At 40.0% G+C, this 21,895-nt stretch overlaps 1 protein-coding gene across 11 annotated transcripts in view; it reads left to right on the top strand.

Moving 5' to 3' along the window:
• Positions 1-15,289, top strand: part of nrxn3a (neurexin 3a) — a 430,381-nt gene extending 415,092 nt beyond the window's left edge. For 9 of the 11 annotated variants that reach the window (XM_082974861.1, XM_082974859.1, XM_082974856.1 and 6 more), the window contains one exon: positions 12,838-15,289. In XM_082974861.1, the coding sequence (XP_082830987.1) occupies positions 12,838-13,793 (956 nt within the window). In that variant the 3' untranslated portion in view covers positions 13,794-15,289. The remainder of the gene's footprint in view (positions 1-12,837) is intronic. The other 2 variants (XM_082974860.1, XM_045718523.2) reach the window with 1 other exon arrangement.
• The last annotated feature ends 6,606 nt before the right edge of the window (positions 15,290-21,895 follow it).

The raw sequence follows: 21,895 nt of genomic DNA, 5'->3' as shown, positions 1-21,895 counted from the left end.
AAGAGACTGAGAATTAGCATATTTAGTGCTCAGATATTATGCTTTAAAAAACATACAAACCTTGTCACATTAAGGCAGTCTGTAATGAGGTGAAAAAGAAAAAGACCTCTACTAACATCAATCAAAGCACATTGGCTGTTTAGTATGGCAGGGACACCTACCTCAAGTCCTTTATAATTGCTTTTATTTGTGGCTCTGAATGAGGCAAATAAGAAGTAAAGAAACTTGAAATGCGGCAAAGGTAGAATATATTTCAGGTGCAGACAATGTACAGCAGTGACTTTCGTGAAGTATTTTAACTACTCCGTATAATGCTTTTGATTGAATAGTTAATGTATCTCAGGTAGGCCTACAGCACCTGGTCACATGACAAACAACTGACAGAGGGTTCACATTTCTCAGCCTGTGCTGTTATCAGGAAAAGCTGATCATCATCCTGTGAAAGATCAATCCCAAGTCCTCCCAAAGTTCCTGGAAGAGATAGCAGTGTAAAAGAGCCCAGGTCTGCTCTGTACTGTAGCCCTATGAGCTCCCCGGATTTCTGTAGACAGATATTGTCAGGGCCCCAGTCATCCAATCATATGTTTACACAGAAATTCACACCATTCTTACCCCGACATCAGTTGACGTGGACAGCTGCATGCTACATACCCGTGGTCTCAATATTTCTTTTACGCTTGGGGTTGTCGTCATTGTTGTTTTTTGTGAGTGAAGCATGTGTGAGTATTTTTTCTTCATTTTTAATTGTTTTATTTGCCGTCTTGTATGTTCAGGTCTCTTGGGTTTCGGTTTGTTTGTTTTGTTTTTGAGTCATTGTCTTCAATTATCCGAAATACGACATTCCTGTTGTCTCGCCTCATCATGTGCAGCATGAATTTTCGGTGGTTAAAAACAATTTTTCCCTCATCTCTTTTCGAGCATTTGTGCCATGAGGCTTTTTGGAGAAAACATTTCAATTTTTTTATGATAAAAGGCAACAAAGTATTTTCTTGCCATCAACTTCTATGGCCTCAAGCAGGCAACCGTAATATGTAACAAAAGACAGTTGTGTATGAAGAATGATATCTTCCTAGCCCCCGTCCCTTCCTTCACTCCTTCCCTCCCTTCCTCTCCTCTCCCCTCCCTTGCCAAGCCGTTCTGCCTTTAAATTTATTTCAATGCAGATGGCATAAAAATAATTTTATTGCCACAAAAGTATATCTGTTTTTCTCTTTTGAGTTGCTCTCCAGCAGTCATTTTGTAGCATGTATTAACAGTAGTGGCTAACTCAACATCAACCCATTCTCTTCCTGGTCACCACCTGGTGACCTCTATCTCTTCATAGCATGGACCCCCTAACCCTGCATTTAGGCTAACTGGGCTGGTTTGTCTTCTGGTCACTTTGAGTTCCGCACCCATCTTTACGGTCTTAGCGACATTGCCTGTTGCGACATCCTTTCTCTCTCTCTCTCTCTGTTCTGCACTTGTCTGTTTTTGGTCTGTCTTTTTTTGTCTGTTTGTCTGTCCGTTTGTCTGTGTTTCTGTCTGGAGGTGTTGTCATGTGATTCTGTTCTCTGTAAAACTGTTGGATATCCCCCCTTTCCCTTAAAGGAATTCCATAAGACGGATAACACTGGTGCTAATAATAACATACATTTTAAACTAATTTCATACATTTGATTAATTGATAGTATAGGGAGGTTAAATACCATCACACTCTAAACCTGTTATTCCAATGATAGCGTCACGGTAGTGTTCATTTCTAGCACAGTCTATATACAACCAGCTGTTGACTGAAGACAACAGTAACATCATGCAGTGTGATGAATAAAGCATTCATATGATTATCTACATTAATAATAGCATTAGACATTTCACTCAACCACCAAAACGGTGTCAAATGCACTCGGTTCAGTCGTCTCTCTGAGGGTTATAAACAATTACAGTGTACGTATTTCACTTTAAAAGACAAGAAGGTAAACTTATCAAATAGGAAAGTGCAAACGCTCTCCAGAGAACTTATTAGCTCTGTAACTCGTACATCTATCCATGGCAGTGTTTCAGACAAGCCTCACCTCCCTGTTCATTGACATGTTTTATAACAGGAGTAAGGGCTGAGCTAAGGAAAGTCTGTATCTTTCCGGCAATCATTATCTATTTTACAGTATACTTACAAAACTAGCCAGTTATTATAAGCCTACTATACGTATACTTTGAACCTGGGTAGTCTACGCACTGAAAGGCTATGTTAGCCTGCTGATCCAAAGCTTCCAGCATAGTGGAAACACACAGATACACTGCTGAACAAACTTCTGTCAGACAGACAGGAGGCGAAGTGAAGACAGAGGATGCAACCGCCCCGCCATTCAACTGTAGCAATTAAAGATGGCGTTTGACATGGAATGTAACGCAGGTTGGCATTTATTGGGATGACTCATGTACTGGAGGCAGCTCTGCAATGTAGTCACTAGTTGGCACAGCCACAAAGTCATAAAATCTTATTTTAAACTTAACCATAACTTTAACCATACTGCTAACCTTATGCCTAACCCTAACCTTAACCTTAAATTAAGACCAAAAATCCACATTTTTTTCCATACATTTTGATGATATATAGCCAATTTTTTTATCGCTCAGCTCTGCTTCCAGGACAAGATTAATTCAAATAAATGTCAACTTGGGAATGTAACACTGCTTACAGCCAAGAAATTCCTTGGCATCAGTCTTAAAGTTCTACTCCAGTCTCCTTTTCAGCTCATTTATTTCCTGATTTACTTATCAAAAGGCTGAATCTCAGTAGGTGGTCCAGGTATCCTCTGACATTGCACAAAAGTGTGTGGTGGGGGGGGGGGGGGGGGGGGGTCATATTTCGTTCTCTATTGATCCTCTATTGTTCCTCAAGCAAGGGGGAGGCCGATGACATCAGAGGGCACCATCAGACCAACTCCTTGAATGGCCTACTCCGTGAAGTTTGTACTTGGGTCTAAAAAACACAATTTTGCTCAAAACATTATTTTTTTTACCCTTAAGTGTGTGTATTTATAGGTGGGATATTGTTTTTCAACAGGAAAAGTAAAAAATGTGCTTTAAAGTAAACAGTGATTTTCCACTGGCATTCAAATTAATAATGTTTTCACGACTCTAAACTGCTAAGCCAGTGAATTTGGCAGTGTTAATGTAGCTGCCAACACCAGAATTTAATTGTTCAACATTTGAAATGCATCGCTTTAAAATTAGAAGAGCCTGTTTTTGTTTACAGACATAGTGTTGACGAGGTAGAGCTGTTAAAAGACCGCGGACAGAAACTTAATTAGACAGCCTTAAAGCAAACTCTATGCTGAATCTTACCTTATGATATTGTGTGCGCAGGGGTTGGGGAGTAAAGGATTACATGTAATCCATTACATGTAAGCAATTACAAAAAATGGTAACTGTAATCTGTTACGTTACCAGCAAAAATATTGTCCGTGGATTACAGATACTTTTTCAAAACTAGATGATTACTTTGAGGATTACTTTTCAATTCAGAAACCAAGTTTGCGAGAAAAAAATCTTTGAGACTTCTCTGTTTTCTTGACATTCAAATCAGCATTGAAAAAAGGCGCAAGTTTAAGTTTGTTCCACCTGAGCAAGTATGATCACAAGTCAGAGACCACTATGATGACACACCAAATGCGTTTGATGGATCGCGGGAAAAGAGCAGGAATAGGCTTTTGTAGGCTACAGTCCAAGCTATGTCTTCCAATGTTGCAACTGCTGTAGGCATCCAAAGATTATCCAACTTGAATAAACGCTTGGAGGTAAGGATGACAGTAGTGGTGTAGTCTACGGCGATACGGATATCACTTATTATTGATATCTACATAGAGCATTGATGTGAATCACACTGCTGCTCTCTCATTTTACTGTTTGCGTCTTACGGATTGTGGATGTTGTGGATGGCGTTTCACAAATCGAAATGTGTATTTGAACCCAATAATGATTGAATTCAAGAAGTTTAAACTGCCTATCACTCCTTGTTTCTGAAATTAGTGGACAGCCAGTGAAAAATGCACTCTTGCAACAGCTGCATAGTGCGGATCCCAGCCTATGAAATTAAAGTGGGGCTTTTATTGCTCAATCATATTCATGCTGATAAAAAAAAAAATCCATAGGCCTAATGAACACATGCTCAAACTTGCATACGTTTGATAGACTTAAAGGGGCAATCCATTTTTGGATTTATAAATTATATATATATATACACAGTTGCAGTCGGAAGTTTACATACATTTAGGTTGGAGTCATTAAAACTCGTTTTTCAACCACTCCACAATTGTCTTGTTAACAAACTATAGTTTTGGCAAGTCGGTTAGGACATCTACTTTGTGCATGACACAAGTAATTTTTCCAACAATTGTTTACAGACAGATAATTTCACTTCTAATTCACTGTATCACAATTCCAGTGGGTCAGAAGTTTACATACATTAAGTTGACTGTGCCTTTAAACAGCTTGGAAAATTCCAGAAAAGGATGTCACTCAGTGCCTCTTTGCTTGACATCATGGGAAAATCTAAAGAAATCAGCCAAGACCTTAGAAAAAAATTTGAGACCTCCACAAGTCTGGTTCATCCTTGGGAGTAATTTCCAAACGCCTGAAGGTACCACGTTCATCTGTACAAACAAGAGTACGCAAGTATCAACACCATGGGACCACGCAGCCATCATACCACACAGGAAGGAGACAAGTTCTGTCTCTTAGAGATGAACGTACTTTAGTGCGAAAAGTGCAAATCAATCTCAGAACAACAGCAAAGGACCTTGTGAAGATGCAGGAAGAAACAGGTACAAAATGATCAATATCCACAGTAAAATGAGTCCTAGATCGACATAACCTGAAAGGCCTCTCAGCAAGGAAGAAGCCACTGCTCCAAAACCGCCATAAAAAAAGCCAGACTACGGTTTGCACATGGGGACAAAGATCGTACTTTTTGGAGAAATGCCCTCTGGTCTGATGAAATAAAAATAGAACTGTTCAGCCATAATGACCATTGTTATGTTTGGAGGAAAAAGCGGGAGGCTTGCAAGCCATAAAACACCTTCCCAACCATGAAGCACGGGGGTGGCAGCATCATGTTGTGGAGGTGCTTTGCTGCAGGAGGGACTGTTGCACTTCACAAAATAGATGGCATCATGAGGGAGGAAAATTATGTGGATATATTCAAGCAACATTTCAAGACATCAGTTAGGAAGTTAAATCTTGGTGGCAAATGGGTCTTCCAAATGGACAATGACCCCAAGCATACTTCCAAAGTTGTGGAAAAATGGCTTAAGGACAACAAAGTCAAGGTATTAGAGTGGCCAACACAAAGCCCTGACCTCAATCCTATAGAACATTTGTGGACAGACCTGAAAAAGCGTGTGCGAGCAAGGCGGCCTACAAACCTGACTCAGTTACACCAGCTCTGTCAGGAGGAAAGGGCCAGAATTCACCCAACCTATTGTGGGAAGCTTGTGGAAGGCTACCTGAAATGTTTGACCCAAGTTGAACAATGTAAATGCAATGCTACCAAATACTAATTGAGTGTATGCAAACTTCTGACCCACTGGGAATGTGATGAAAGAAATAAAACCTGAAATAAATCATTCTCTCTACTATTATTCTGACATTTCACATTCTTAAAATAAAGTGGTGATCCTAACTGACCTAAGACAAGGAATTTCAACCAGGATTAAATGTCAGGAATTGTTAAAAACTGAGTTTAAATGTATTTGGCTAAGGTGTATGTAAACTTCCGACTTCAACAGTATATCCCCAGGTATAACCTGTTATTGATGGAAGAAGAGTCTGTGGCAACTCTGGGATTCACAACATGTCCACTCTTCCAGGTTTCTGGTTGTAGATTGTGAGTGTGATGTCAGTCAGGGAGAGTAAACCCACCTGAATGACCCTACATCATCACTGTGAAGAGGGTGATTACACATAATCAAGTAATGGCACAGCCACAGTTTAAAACCACTATCATTTTCATCAGAACCTCTACATTTACCACTTCAGATAATCATAGTCTTTATGAGGTATCAATAGCTTCTGATTTCTTATACAGTATGCATGTTAGCACAAAGGTGAGTATATGGTATTGGTTTATTATTTTGCATAGGATTGAAGAGAATAGCAAGTGTAAAATGACCGGTGAAACCTTAAGCTGATGTGTAAAACATACAGTAGGGTTGATCTTTTTGAACCTCACACTGATCTCTCTGATTCTTCCGAGCCAATCACTGTCTCAGTATTCTGTTTGTAGTCAGTGGATCAAACGTGTTACGGCAGCCACGTCTTTCTTAACGCCCAATTCAATGAGCCTCTCTATGTCTAGCCAGCCCCATTTTAGCAGAGTGTGTCCTGAAGCAGGACAGACAGGTAGTAAATCCCTGGTGATAGATATGGACCAGACAACACGCTTCTCTGACTGTGGCCCAGCTCACAGAGGTGTCAGAGAGGCAGATCTGGACTAAGGACCCAGGACTCCTAAGGCTCTGCTAGAGGTTGGAGTAGTTCTACATCAGCTAGACACTGAGGTGGACACTCAACTCTCACGTGGCAGTAAGTGAAGACCATTCACAAAGTTCTGGTCTAAATTGAAACAGGTAGGCCACAATTAGAGGAATTAGACACTTAAGTTAATAATAGGTTTTAATGTTTATGCACCTTAGGTAAGTATAGAACGTTGATAAATCAGAAAGCATACTTATTTAACCCTATAATTTGGAATTATTATGGATCGTTGCCAACATATGATTTTCTATATGAATATAAATAAGAAAGCATACTTATTTAACTCTATAATTTGGCATTACGATAGATTGTGTCCCACATATGATTTTCGATATGAATCAGGAAGCACACTTATTTAAAGGTCCAATGCAGTTGTTTTGATCTCAGTATGATATCATTTCTGGGTAGCAATTACGTACCTTATTGTGATTGTTTTCAATTGAAATTGTCAAAAATAAACAAAAATAGCTTCTTAGCAAAGAGCAATTTCTCAATCAAGAATTTTCCTAAGACTGCCTGGGAGTGGTCTGAGTGTGGAGGGGAAAACAGAAATGAGATGGTATTGGCAGAGAGGTTTGGAACTCTCTTTCGTATTGGTCTAGTTATCACCTGGTGATGTCACCTGGCAGTTCCATACTCCAGCCCACCTAAACAGGCTGAAACTTCAGGTGGTCTATTCACACTAAAAGGGTATTATCATTTTCACAGTTTCACAATATTATTTCAACCTCATAGTATGGAAATATATATAAAACAGCAAAATTAAATTCTTAGCTGCACTGGGCCTTTAACCCCAAAATGTGACATTGTGATGGATCGTTTCCACCTTATGCTTTTCTCTATGGTTCTCCTTCCAAGTAGAATATGAACACACTCCCATCTTTCTGTAGCTTTCTCTGCACTACACAAGGGAATCAAGAAATCAAGCACCAGCTTCAGACACACTGTTATAGGTGAAATCTGTCAAAGTGTCCTCTTCCTCCTCTGCTGTCTACAGTGCTGTCTGTTTTTACAAGATAAGAGCGCCTGTGTCTCTCTTCCGAGTGCTTCTCAGGCATTCGCAAGATACTTTCTATCTCTCTCCGGGAAGGGATATTTTACCCTCATGCCAATATTAATGTTCCATTTGACGTTCCATACTTTTATGATGCGATGATTTGCGTCCACAAGAATAGTATCCCACTGTACACCACTCTGTAGCTGGATGACATTCACATGATTATTAAACGTGTGGGTCAGAATTCCTTCGCAATGAAGTTCAGCTCCTGGTGAAACTACAGATGATAAAGAAACCCACTGTGCACAGACGCCAATTCAACATCTATTCCACATTGGATCCACGTGATTTCATTCAAATCACGTGGAAACAACGTTGATTCAACCAGTGTGTGCCCAATGTTAACTATGTTATGACCAAGGAGTCTTGCTACGGAGATTACCTTACTTTATTGAGATCCTCATTTTAAAGCGTTCATGAGATACATTCAGTTTGCATATAACTTCAGAAAACATACATAATAAGAGTCTTGTGGAATTCCTCTCTATTTCTGTCTAGCTGTGAAACGAAAGGCTGTGGGAATCAAAATTCCTTCAAGTTTTATCTTGAATGTAATAATTTATTTTTCAATCAATTACGGTATAATACATAATTATGGGTCAATTTCATTCCTATAATCCTACAGCCCTTGGTTGAACTGGCTCCTATACTTCTCTGACCTTATTCAACCATTGATGTCGTACTTTACCTGACCCCAGCTTGCCGTATATTGTTTTTCTACTTTCCCTAAATGCAACTTACTTTAAGCATGCATCAACATCTTGCAGTACAACCAAAAAAATATTAACCCATTCTCAGACAGTATGTTCTCTCTCTGACATACACCCAGACTGCACGCCGGGTCCATGTCTTAAGACTAACATAAACAGATATATTTGTCATCCAAAACACATGACAGAGGGAAAGTCACCACCCGACTGCCCCTCTCGACTGTGTCTGTTTTCTAGTGTGTGCATCTGGTTGTAGTGTGTGCAAATTTAAATGGCTTTGTTCTATCATCTTATATGGACATTTATTATTTGATAGTTTATCCGTTCGTATTTTTGTACAGAAACATTCAAATTGATATATGACCATTTTGTTATGATTTAGATTTTTTGGATTACATAGTTGGATTACGTAGTTTCGGTTAAACATTCGTTTTGACCACTGAATATTTGGAACAGTTTTATAATTTTTTGTAGAATACATTTGAATTTTTTACTTCGTTTTTGAGGATTTGGAACTACTTCAGCGAATGGACTGTGTGCTTTTAGACCACTGCTTTTCTTTTAATAATCCAAGCATGAAAAACAAAACATATAGTAATCTTCCAGGTATCCTCCATTTTGTCAAAACCAAGTCCATTAAAGTTGACACAATATTTGGTGAAGCGGTTCCAGATCCATATGATATCTTCCTTGGTTTTCAGATTTATTTTTTAGAGCTATTTTGATAAACAATTAAACTTTTTTTATTGAATGATGAATTACTTACAAAAAAAAACTGCATGGCTAAGAAGTTGCAGTTTAGGGTTTGTCAGACTGTCAGTGTTATTAGAGTTATGTTCTTCTCTGTAGATGGGCATGTATATGCTCATTGTTTGTATATCCCCATCCCTTCCTTACAGCCAAAAGCTCTAATGCCGCCCGACCGCTTCGTACTGCCTTTACATGGACATGGCAACTGACTTACACTATCACCCTCATCATCCTCATCTCCTCTGTAGTATGTTCATAGGCCCCTCCCCCTTGTCACTCCCCTCCCCTCCCCCTCTTTAGCGATGTTAAAATATGGACAGTCATCCATCCATTCTAAACTAAAGAACAAATACAAACTAAGCAAAAACTTACAATTAATAGAATGTAGATATTTATTGAGAAGTCTATTAAAGCAAAAACTTATAGATGTACAGTTTTTTGTAAAAACTGGATTATTTATTGAAGATTTAAAAAAAAAAAAAAGAATTATGGTGAAGTTTATTTTTCATGTTATGTGGTGTGGATGTATGTGTTGTTGCCTCCCTGTACCATCATGTCTAAAGATAAATTAAACGAGAAGTCCAATTGCTAAATGATTTTTTATCTATACAAAACTATACTCAGCCAAGAACATTCTTACACAACTTTCTTTTGTAAACTTTTTTTCTTCATGCCAAAATCATGCGGGCAATTTGTTGATGTAAGTTGACAAAGACTATGTGGTATGCTTTCTTCCTTGAATAATGTTTTAGTGGGCTGTTATGATGTTTATAACTGACTTGCGTTGTTTAACATTTGCTTGGTAGAATATGTAGATAATCTTTATTTAATAGATCTAACTGTGCTCTTAGCTTGTGAATGTTTAACGTAATAGTGTTTGCCGTATCTTGTGAGTGATACAATATAATCGTATGTTTGGCTTGATTTTTTTGTTGTTGATTTTTTTTTGCATCAATGTGTAGTGCTTTGTAATAAGATATACACAAGTGTATACACAAACCTTGATGGCAGTGGAATTTGGCAGCTGCAATGACACCCTGAATGTTCACCATATGCCTTTGAGAAACAGACCATCTACACTCTCCTTTTATGCAACACGAAACTCAGCATGTGATGGGATACTACCATATTTTCTCCCAAAATCCTTTTTAATCCTTTAGAAAAACGATGGGATTAGTTACCTCATATGTTGGCCTCCCCTCTCTCTCTCTCTCTCTCTCTCTCTCTCTCTCTCTCTCTCACACTCACACTCACACGCACACAGGCACTCACAATTAATGCACATTTTTTTGTCGGCATCCTCTTAAATTAGCTTTGTCATCTTTTGCACCATTCTTCCGTAAGTGCCGGCAAGATGTGTGAATTTGCAAGTCTAATTCCAACCTCTCGGTTCCCAGTGCAGCCTTAATCACTACATAAGCTCTTTATTGCTCCTGTGTAGTTTTTGTTAGGTTTTTAATGAGCTACTTAGTTTGAAGCTGGGAACAATTTTGCTGGGAGATAAATAATTTGCCTGGCTTACTTCATAGTTAGAACAATGCTCTCTGAAGTGCAGAGAGAGAGCGAGAGACAGAGAAAGAGAGTCTGAGCTATTCTGTTAGATGTAGAAGTGTACAATCAGGGTCAATGAGAAAACATAATGAACAGATTTTTGTCTTTTAATCGGCTGGAGGATCATTTGTTTACGTTAACTCATTACTTACAGTTAATTAGTGGGCATATGAAAGGACCTGTTGTTTCTTAATTATTCAATATGCATACTCACATGGCATTTGTGTATTTTTTAGAAACTGTAAAGCGCTATTGAACCATAATTTAACGCGTAATTGATTTTGGTACCATTTTCACTAAAGGCCTCTTTTGCTGGAGTGAATAAAATGAGAGTTATAGAAAAAACGGCTCTTGAATTGAGTTGTGCAAGTGTAACTTTATTAAGTAACCCTCCAGTGATGCATGCTACCATACATCACATTGTGAGTTGATTACAAAGTTATGTTGCAGATGCACACAAATAGTCACGCAGGTATGCCACAGACGCCGAACACAAATCACACAAGGGTACATGACACATGCACAGATAAGCAATTAGAGGGTGAACATTCAGCTGCCATTGGTTTGCCCTGAGGTCCTGCCATTATGGAAGCTGTATAGAGCCATTCAAAAGGCGAGAGGCTGGGGCCGACTGGGGAGCCAGATCCTTCGCATGGGGGTGACACTGTATAGTAATTTAGCCAGCTTGGACATGTGGTTCTGTCCGTCACACGTATCTTATTGTAGAATTATAAATATACTGAACAAAAATATAAACATGCAACAATTTCAAAGTTTTACTGAGTTACAGTTCATATAAGGAAATAACGCAATTGAAATACATTCATTAGGCACTAATTTATGGATTTCACGTGACTGGGAATACAGACATGCATCTGTTGGTCACAGATACCTTAAAACAAATGTAGGGGCGTGGATCAGAAAAGCAGTCAGTATCTGGTGTGACCACCATTTGCCTCATGGAGCACGACAGATCTCCTTCAATAGAGTTGATCAAGTTGTTGATTGTGGCCTGTGGAATGTTCTCCCACTCCTCTTCAATGGCTGTGCGAAGTTGCTGCATATTGGCGGGAACTGGAACACACTGAAACAGAGCATCCCAAACATGCTCAATTGGTGACATGTCTGGTGTGCACGCAGGTTATGGAAGAACTGGGACATTTTCAGCTTCCAGGAATTGTGTACAGATCCTTGCGACATGGGGCATGCATTATCATGCTGAAACATGAGGTGATGGCGGCGGATGAATGGGACGACATTGGGCCTCAGGATCTCGTCACGGTATCTCTGTGAATCAAATTGCCATTGATAAAATGCAATTGTGTTTGTTTTCCGTAGCTTATGCCTGCCCATACTATAACCCCACCGTCACCATGGGACATTATGTTTACAACGTTGATCAGCAAACCGCTCGCCCACATGATGCCATGCATGTTGTCTGCGGTTGTAAGGCTGGTTGGACGCACTGCCAAATTCTCTAAAATGACGTTGGAGGTGTCATATGGTCAAGAAATTAACATTAAACTATCTGGCAACAGCTCTGGTGGACATTCCTGCAATTGCACACTCCCTCAAAACTTGGGACATCTGCACATTTTAGAGTGATCTTTTATTGTCCCTAGCACAAGGTGCACTTGTGTAATGATCATGCTGTCAGGTAGCGGGATTATCTTGGCAAAGGAGAAACGCTCACTAACAGGGTTGTAAACAAATTTGAGAGAAATAAGCTTTTGTGCGTATGGAACATTTCTGGGATCTTTTATTTCAGCTCAACTTTACATGTTGCATTTATATTTTTGTTCAGTGTATTTCAGTCACTATGCTGCTTGTTTTTAATATAATAGGAATATTGTTAATATACATTAGCTACATGAAAACTTCAGTGTCAGATATGAGAGGATATTATTTAAAAGGTAAATCCACATTATGTTGGCCCTAATAGTTATGTATTCTTAAGTGCTTTCTTTGATTACACGTTGTCTGGCTCACCCTCACACCCCCTGAAGCCTTTTGATGCACAACCTTTTTAGTTGACCCTTTATTCCGTTTTGTGGCATTTTTGTTCTTATTTAAAGCTGTGTAATGTAGGTACAGTAAGTACAGTGCATGTACATGTTTATTTTGTTTTCGTACAGTATCGTGTTCTGTTTTTATTGACCTCTTTTCCATTTTGGATGAATGTGATAGATGTGTGTAGTTGCCATGACGTTCTTACTGCTCTCTAACATGTCTTTTCTCTGTCTCTACCTCTAGGAGGTGAATTAGTGATCCCAGTACTCTTAGAGGAACCGTTAGTGCTGCCCCCTGTAGCTACCCGTGCACCCTCCATCCCCCTTCCCCCAACCCTCCGCCCACCCCTCACCATTATTGAGCCCACCAAAGAGTCCCTGTCCACGGCCACTGAGGCGGGGGTACCTTGCTTGTCGGATCGAGGCAGCGATGATTGTGATGATGATGATGATGGCTTGGTGATATCGGGGTATGGCTCAGGGGAAGCGTTCAACTCTAACCTGCCCCCTACTGATGATGAAGATTTTTACACCACCTTCTCCTTGGTAACAGATAAGACCTTGTCCACGTCGGCCTTTGAAGGTGGCTACAAAGTTCATGCGCCCAAGTGGGAAACCAAGGACTTTAGCTCTAACAAACCGTCCTCAGACCGCGGTAGGACTACCACTACCGCTGCGCTGCCGCTAGCCCCCGACCAGAGCCGCTACACCTCCACCGCAACCCTGCACCACACGCCACCCGCCAAGCTGCCTGCCGGCAAAATGAATAACCGCGAGCTAAAACCCCAGCCTGACATAGTGTTGCTCCCGTTGCCCACACTACCCTATGAGGTAGACAGCACCAAGCAGAGGGCTCCTGTAATAACCTCCCCCATGTTCCGTAATGTACCCACAGCCCTGCCCACCCAGCCCGGCGTCAACCGAGTCCCGGGACCCCCGGAAGTGTCCCGCCAGTCTAGCAGCACCACCGGGATGGTCGTCGGGATAGTGGCGGCCGCCGCCCTGTGCATCCTCATCCTCCTGTATGCCATGTATAAGTACAGGAACAGGGACGAGGGCTCCTACCAGGTGGACGAGAGCAGGAATTACATCACCAACTCGGCCACGCAGAGCAATGGAGCCGTCATGAAGGACAAACAGCAGAGCGCAAAAGGCAGCAAAGTAAAACAGAAAAACAAGGACAAGGAGTATTACGTGTGAGTGACGGACGTTGCGAGATAAAAAAGAGAGAGAAAGCGAGGAAGAGAAAGGGAAAGAAATATATAGAACTTTATTTAACAGTTACCTTCTAAGGAGCTGCGACGACGAAAGATGGTAAAAATGGAACTGTTACTTCATGCTGTGCAGAGTGGTTGAACTATGACATGTTCTGTAATATAAAGCACACTTACTATTGTAAGCATACCGAGAAGGCTAATAGCAACTTTAGTGACCTTACTCTTCTATCTGGTCGGAGACGTAATCAGTGTAGAACTACTTCACGGCTACTGCATCATTATCCTAAGTGACTTTTAGAGCTATGTGATCCTTAACGTAAATTCTAGTTTTTTTTTTTTTGTAAACCTGTACAAAATGAAGATATTCATATATCTTGACCATTTCCAGCATGTAAGCGACATGTAGTGCTTAACAAGAGTGAGTGGGTCAGGATAAAAAGGATTATTGTAAAGTCAATGAAAAAAATTGACTCCTGTCGTAAAAAGATATGACTAATTTGTATTGTTTATACATTATAAACGTGTGGTGTCTTAAAACGTTTAAAAAAAACAAGTACTACTTTATGTATCAAATGAAACCAAGTGAGCTCAAATGGCTAAGGACAGATCTCTTAGGATCTCTTCAGATTTCATAACTCTGTCATCTGATCTCGACCTGATTACTCTCATTGTGTGACGGACGGACAGAGTGACTCTGACGTGATCGTGGCGAGAAGTGGTCGGTTTTTCTTGTCTCGGTAAAAAGCAACTGATTGTAATGCATGCCCATCCTACTGCGACAGCCAAGTAAAGTACAGTACAGTACAATATACAGTGTTCAACTTTGCTTGAACAGTCCAGTTCTCACCAAGGCCAAACGTTATACTACTTCATCATCAGGACTACACAACTCTTTTAATTTTGTTCCCTAAAAACCTAAACAAAGAAAATGTGATTATCCCTGACGATAAAAAGGACTAATATTGGTTTGCAGCCAGTGCTGGTTGTATCTTTTGCAGGCCTCTGTGTGTTGGTTCATCGCCTCTTGTTCTATTTTCTATGGAGCTGTCCCATTGAGGACAGAATGCAGTACTATAACACTGTTAAAGATGTCTATACAGAAATAAATCTAACGTGAAAAGTGTGAATTCTTGTCACAGTCAACTGTGTCAAACAAACAATTTTGTTTACATATTTTATTACATTATAGCCGTTGTATGTTGTAGGTGCTAGATGTTGTACATACCATCTAAGTTGTAATTTTCTAGTACTTCTATTGTACAGAATGATCATATGGTTTATCACTGTATTTCATGAAGAAAAATCCATAACTGTTAACTGACATGAAGAAAGACTTTGAAGCATTGAGAACATACACATATTTTGTAAAGAAAGGAGAAACTGTTAGGATAGAGATCTAATCGCAGATGTTTTTAAGTTGCATGAATATTTGGCCACTTGAAGTGTCAATCAAATACAAGACGCCCAATCTTAAATGTACCAAGGCTTTCTTGTTCTTCTGGGTTATTTTAGTGTTATTTCTATTTTGAAAAAATAAAGAGAAGCTATATTAAAGAAGAGTATAACGGATGGATGCAGAGACGCAGTTCCGACAACCTCCTGAAACACAGTGTGATTCTTACCTCCAGGTCTGGACACTAACAATCATGTCAAATCATTCGCTTTTCATATTTTTTGTAAAAATATTTTTGTATATAGTTTCCATATATTTTTTGTAATTTTTTTACCATGATTTATAATTCCCTTTAATTTATGAATATGTCCAGATTGTTCATAATCATTGACACTTAGATTTTTCTGTCATCTTTTGTTTAACTTTTTTGTTGTTGTTGAGTATTTAGATATAATTTTCTATGAGTTTTCATGTTTTTTTCATACTCTTTTTCCCCCCAGGAATTGCATTGCAATAAAATGTTCTTCCCAAACGTGTTTTCAAGTCACTGCTTTTGAACTCTCTCGTTTTACCTCTCGCGGCCAAGTGTTAAGCTCATTACTAAATGAGTAAGCTCAATTAATATGTGTGTACATTAGGGCTATGTTAGAGAGTTGGGGCAATACATATTAGTGACCTTCTCCATTCTTCTCATAAAGCCTCATGTAACTCAATAGGCCTTAGTCATTTCTGTGTTTGTCAATTATAATTTAGTGTACATCTACATTTCCTTTGTCTAACTGCTGATTTGGGATTTTCAGGATACTACACCATCCCCCACAATGGAGTACACATGTTACTGTTACAGTAATTATCCTAACCTCATACCATAATATACTGTTACCAAGGCATAACAAAAGTAAACTTTGAGGGGTATCCGTTAACTAATACTGGTTGAGTCATTTTGGGTTCCCTTTAGCTCTCTGTAAACTTTGAAATCTGTCTGCCAGGAAGATTAGCACTCTGTACAGCGATAGATCAGTGATATTTCCCTAAAGCTATACCGTGCAGCAGCCTTGCTCCCATTTGTTTGTTCGCAGTTATCCCAAACTGGGATTGACGTCCGAGACACTTGATTTACATCCCAGACCTGATGTACGGTGTGTGCCAACAGTGAGAAATACCACTTGCCCTCAATGGGATTCTCAGACAGGAATGGCCTTTTACTGTCTGTCTAGACCACTGCATTGAGAGAGAGAGAAAGAGAGTACTCTCAATTTCCTGTCTAATGCTGATATACAGTATTTTATGACTCCTGGAGTAACTTTATCAGCGAATTGAGACTAAAAAGGGGCTCCATTTTTCTGAAATGCCTGTTATTCATTCAGTTCTTGGTGTGGGAATGTAACATGACATTATCTTATGTGATGTACTTGTTTCCCTTACTCACCTCACAGTATTACAGAGTTTAATATTGTGATTGGGTTGGGGTTTTCTCACTGATACCTTTGGTCCTTCCTTTAGAAGTTTCCAACAACATAAACTAGGGATTGATTTGGCACTAGACAGGGGTGACCACTTTCTAAGTTTCCTTATCCTACCTGATGTCAGTGATGTAAAGTACTTAAGTAAAAATACTTTAAAGTACTACTTCAGTAGTTTTTGGGGTACCTGTACTTTACTATTTATATGTTTGACTACTTTTACTTCACTACATTCCTAAAGAAAATGATGTATTTTTTTACTCCATACATTTTCCCTGATACCCAAAAGTACTAGTTACAATTTGAATGCTTAGCAGTACAGGAAAAATGTCCAATTCACACACTTATCAAGAGAACGTCCTTGGTCATCCCTACTGCCTCTGATCTGGACTCACTAAACATACATGCTTCCTTTGTAAATTATGTCTGAGTGTTGGAGTTGCCCCTAGCTGTCAAAAAAAGTAATAAAAAAAGAAATTGTGCTGTCTGGTTTGCTAAATATAAGGAATTTGATGTATAGCATTTACTTTTACTTTGTACTTTTACTCAAGTATGGCAATTGAGTACTTTTTCCACCACTGTACTTACGCACTTTGAAAATCTGATACCTTAGGCTTTTACTCAAGTAGTAATTTACTGGATTACTTTCACTTTTACTTGAGTCATTTTATATTAAGGTATCTTTACTTTTACTCAAGTGTGACAATTGAGTACTTTTTCCATCTATGCCTGATGTGAACTCTCCCGGCTGTAACAACAACAAAGAAAGCATCAAAGAAGGGACAGAGAGACTGATAAACAGCTTCTCCAGGCTATCAGACTGTTAAACAGACATTACGAGCCGGCTTCCGCCCAGTACCCTGCCCTGAACCTTAGACACTGTCCCTAGCCGGCTACCACACGGTACTCTACCCTTCAACTTCGAGACTGCTGCCCTATTTACATAGAGTCATTGAACACTGGTCATTTTAAAAATATTTACATACTGTTTTACCCACTTCATATGTATATACTGTATTCTAGTCATGGCTCATCCTATATAATTACTGTAAACACCTTTTCTATTCACATACTGTCCATACTGTCTATACACACCATTCACATACATATATATTTATTTATATTCCGGACTCTGACATTGCTCATTCTGATATGTCTTAATTTATTGTTCTTTCTTTTTAAACTTTTTTTTAATGTATGTACACTGGGCAAAAGGGGTCCATATCAGGGGATATCTTTACGTTACATATTTTTGACATTCTACAGAATGCTGACCATTTCCAATGCATATTTGGGAGTTTTGTGGATTTGCACCATATCCTGAATCCAGATGTGTCTTTTAGACATACAGTATATGATATTGGGATTACTCCGAATATCACACATGGACATTTCCTATGGACTCATTCAATATCCTGCGATATGTTACATCCTATTTTCTCTCTTCATGTTGACAAATACTGACTGTATACAATGCATATCTGTGTTGTCTCAGCACATTCAAGATACTAAGCTATATTGATTGTAGATATGCTGCTTATGACTGAGTTTCATATCTGGATCTTGATATGCTTTTTAATATGCTGAAAATAAGGACAATTTCTGAGTCATTTCTGCGTTTTCAGCACATGCTCAATAATTTGACAAATATGAAATCCATATTTTTATTTCATGCACAAATCATTGTTGGATTCCCTCCGGATATCATACATGGTATGGCCGGATATTGACTCATTAGATATCCTGAGATAGGCATATGTGGCCATCTTATTTCCTCTATATGATAACAAATACTGACAGCAGGCCCACCTAGTATATTTTCACAGCACATGCAATGCAAATGCTCTTGACCGAGGTTCATATCAGGATCTTGATATGCTAAATAAGGACCATTTCTGGTGCTGACTTGGGTTTTGAGTACAAGCTCAATAATTTGACAAATATTAAATCCATATCATTCTTCAGACTAGCTATAATTGTTGTATTCTCTCTAAATAAAGGAGCGTGCAAACTGCAAGCACTGTAACCGGTAGCCTAGCAACAAGAATCACGTATTTTCCGCTGTGGTTCCAACTGTCATTTTTGAATTTTGCACCACAAATGAGTGTGTATATGTATGGAGAAACAAAGAAGTGAGAAGCTGTGCAAAAAATACGTCAAAGAAGTTAACGCTAAAGTGAGTAGCTAGTTTGAGAAGTTGTATTTATCTTATTAACCAGAATCAAGAATGTTAGCTAATTTGGCTAGCAGCCAGTAAGGCTAGCTAGCTGGGCTTGATACGGGGTCAAAGCTAACTGGTAACGTTAACCTAGCTAGCTAACAAACAACGAAATTGCCTTCCCTTCAGGGAAAATCATTTTTACCCCCTATCAAGGCTCAAGGTGACAGCTAACCTTTTAAAACGTTTAGTCGTATTTCGTATTACTGGTTAATATAAGGTATCTAGCTAACTAACTTAGCTAGCTCAGTAACAACTTGGATAGCTAGCTAGCTTGTTCCAGTTAGTATTGTTGTCATGAATGAAGCAGGTTGAGTAGCTATCTTGTGGTATGGTTATGTGAAATGACAATATTTTCTTGCAATATCAACACAATTTTGATAAATTACTTATGTATTTACAGTTTGAAGTGGATCACAGACCAACACTACCGCCACATTGTGTCTGGACAGCAGAGGGGCCGCCACTGACGACCTGCATCCATCGTCAAGCACAAACTGGGCAGGCAGGGGAATTGAGGGTGGGCAACTTACATTTTCTATTCAGTAAATAAAATAAAATTTTTAGCAAAGATTACCTACATCTTTACAGAAAACGTGTTTTGATTGGAGCTCTGTATTTGCTATGCTGCATTTTTTTTTTTTTTACAGAAATATGTGCTTTGCAAATAGCAATTTGGATTAAATATGCTTTGTATAGCCTACTACTCATATGGTACAAATGTATGCTCAGATTTGTCAACTTCATGTGAAGAAGCACAATGATTTTCGGCGCTGGATATTTCATGATATGGATTTAGCCCATTTTCGATCAGACATACACTACATGACCAAAAGTATGTGGACACCTGCTCATCGAACATCTCATTCCAAAATCATGGGCATTAATATGGAGTTGGTTCCTGCTTTGCTGCTATAACAGCCTCCACTCTTCTGGGAAGGCTTTCCAATACATGTTGGAACATAGCTGCAGAGACTGGCTTCCATTCAGCCACAAGAGCATTAGTGAGGTCGGGCACTGATGATGCGCGATTAGGTCTGGCTTGCAGTCGGCGTTCCAAACCATCCCAAAGGTGTTCAATGGGGTTGAGTTCAGGGCTCTGTGCAGGCCAGTCAAGTTCTTCCACAACGATCACTACAAACCATTTCTGAAGGGACCTCACTTTGTGCACAGGGCCATAAAGTTGGAAGCACAGAATTTTCTAGAATGTCATTGTATGCTGTAGTGTTATGATTCCCCTTCACTGGAACTAAGGGGCTTAGCCCGAACCATGAAAAACAGCCCCAGACCATTATTCATTCTCCACCAAACTTTACAGTTGGCACTACGCATTGTGGCAGATAGCGTTCTCCTGGCATCCGCCAAACCCAGATTCCGTCAGACTGCCAGATGGTGAAGCGTAATTCATCACTCCAGAGAATGCGATTCCACTGCTCCAATGATGGTGAGCTTTACACCACTCCAGTCGACGCTTGGCATTGCACATTGTGATCTTGGGCTTCCGACGAACAGTTTAACATTGCTTCCAGAGGCAGTTTGGAACTCGGTAGTGAGTGTTGCAACCGAGAACGCGCTACACGCTTCAGCACTCGGCAGTCCCATTCTGTGAGCTTGTGTGGCCTAACACTTCACAGCTGACGTTTCCACTTCACAATAACAGCACTTACAGCTGACCGGGGCAGCTCTAGCAGGGGAGAAATTTTACAAATTGACCTGTTAGAAAGGTGGCTTCCAATGACGGTGCCACATTGAAAGTCACTGAGCTCTTCAGTAAGGCCATTCTACTGCCAATGTTTGTCTATAGGGATTGCATGGCCGTGTGCTCGATTTTATACACCTGTCAGCAACGGTTGTGGCTGAAATAGCCAAATCCACTAATTTGAAGGGGTTTAGACAGTTGTGTATGACATTTTCTACCTCTCCCTGACTCAGTCTGTAATACATACATGTTTCAAGCAGACCATCATAATCCCTGTGCCCAAGAACGCCAAGGTAACCTTCCTAAATGACTATCTCCCCGTAGCACTCAAATCTGTAACCATGAAATGCTTTAAAAGGCTGGTCATTGCTCACATCAACGCCATCATCCCAGACACCTTGACAAAAGTGCAACGTTAAACACCATAGTGCCCTCCAAGCTCATCACTTAGCTCAGGACCCTGGGACTGAACACCTCCCTATGCAACTGGATCCTGGAATTCCTGATGAGCCGCCCCCAGGTGGTGAGGGTGGGCAACAACACATCCACCACTCTGACCCTTAACACGGGCCCCTCAGGGGTTTGTGCTTAGTCCCCTCCTGTACTCCCTGTTCACCCACAACTGCATGGCAGCGCACAACTCCAACACCATCATTAAGTTTGCTAACGACACAGCGGCGGTTGTCCTGATCACTGACGACGATGAGACAGCCTATAGGAAGGAGGTCAGTGACCTGGCAGTGTGCTGCCAGTACAACAACCTCTCCCTCAACGTCAGTAAGAAAATAGATGATTGTGGACTACAGGAAATGGAGGGCCGAGCTTGTCCCCATCCATATTGACAGGGCTGTAGTGGAGCGTGTCGAAAGCTTCAAGTCCCTCTGTGTCCACATCACTAAGGTGTTATCATGGTCCACACACACCAACACAGTCGTGAAGAAGGCAGGAGGCTGAAACGACTCAGAATGGGCCCTCAAATCCTCAAAAGGTTCTACAGCTGCATTCCTTGTATTATTATTTTTCTATTATTTCTCTTTGTTTCTCTCTGCATCATTGGGAAGGTCCCATAAGTAGGCATTTCACTGTTAGTCTACACCAGTTGTTTAAGGAGCATGTGACAAATACAATTTCATTTGATTTTGATCAGAGAGGAAGTGGGAAATACTGATAGATTCGAAAGATGTCCCTAATATAAAGATATTTGTGAATGTAGTTCTGTAGTGAGAGACACCTGTTTGCTTTAAATGGGATTAAAATGGAGTGAGTGTGTAGGAGGAGAGGAGGGGGTGAAAGAAAGGGTCACACGCTTTTC

Source organism: Salmo salar, chromosome 01 (genome assembly GCF_965601325.2).
Source record: "Salmo salar chromosome 01, fSalSal1, whole genome shotgun sequence".
Lineage (NCBI taxonomy): Eukaryota > Metazoa > Chordata > Actinopteri > Salmoniformes > Salmonidae > Salmo > Salmo salar.
This window is presented reverse-complemented; position numbering and strand designations above follow the sequence as displayed.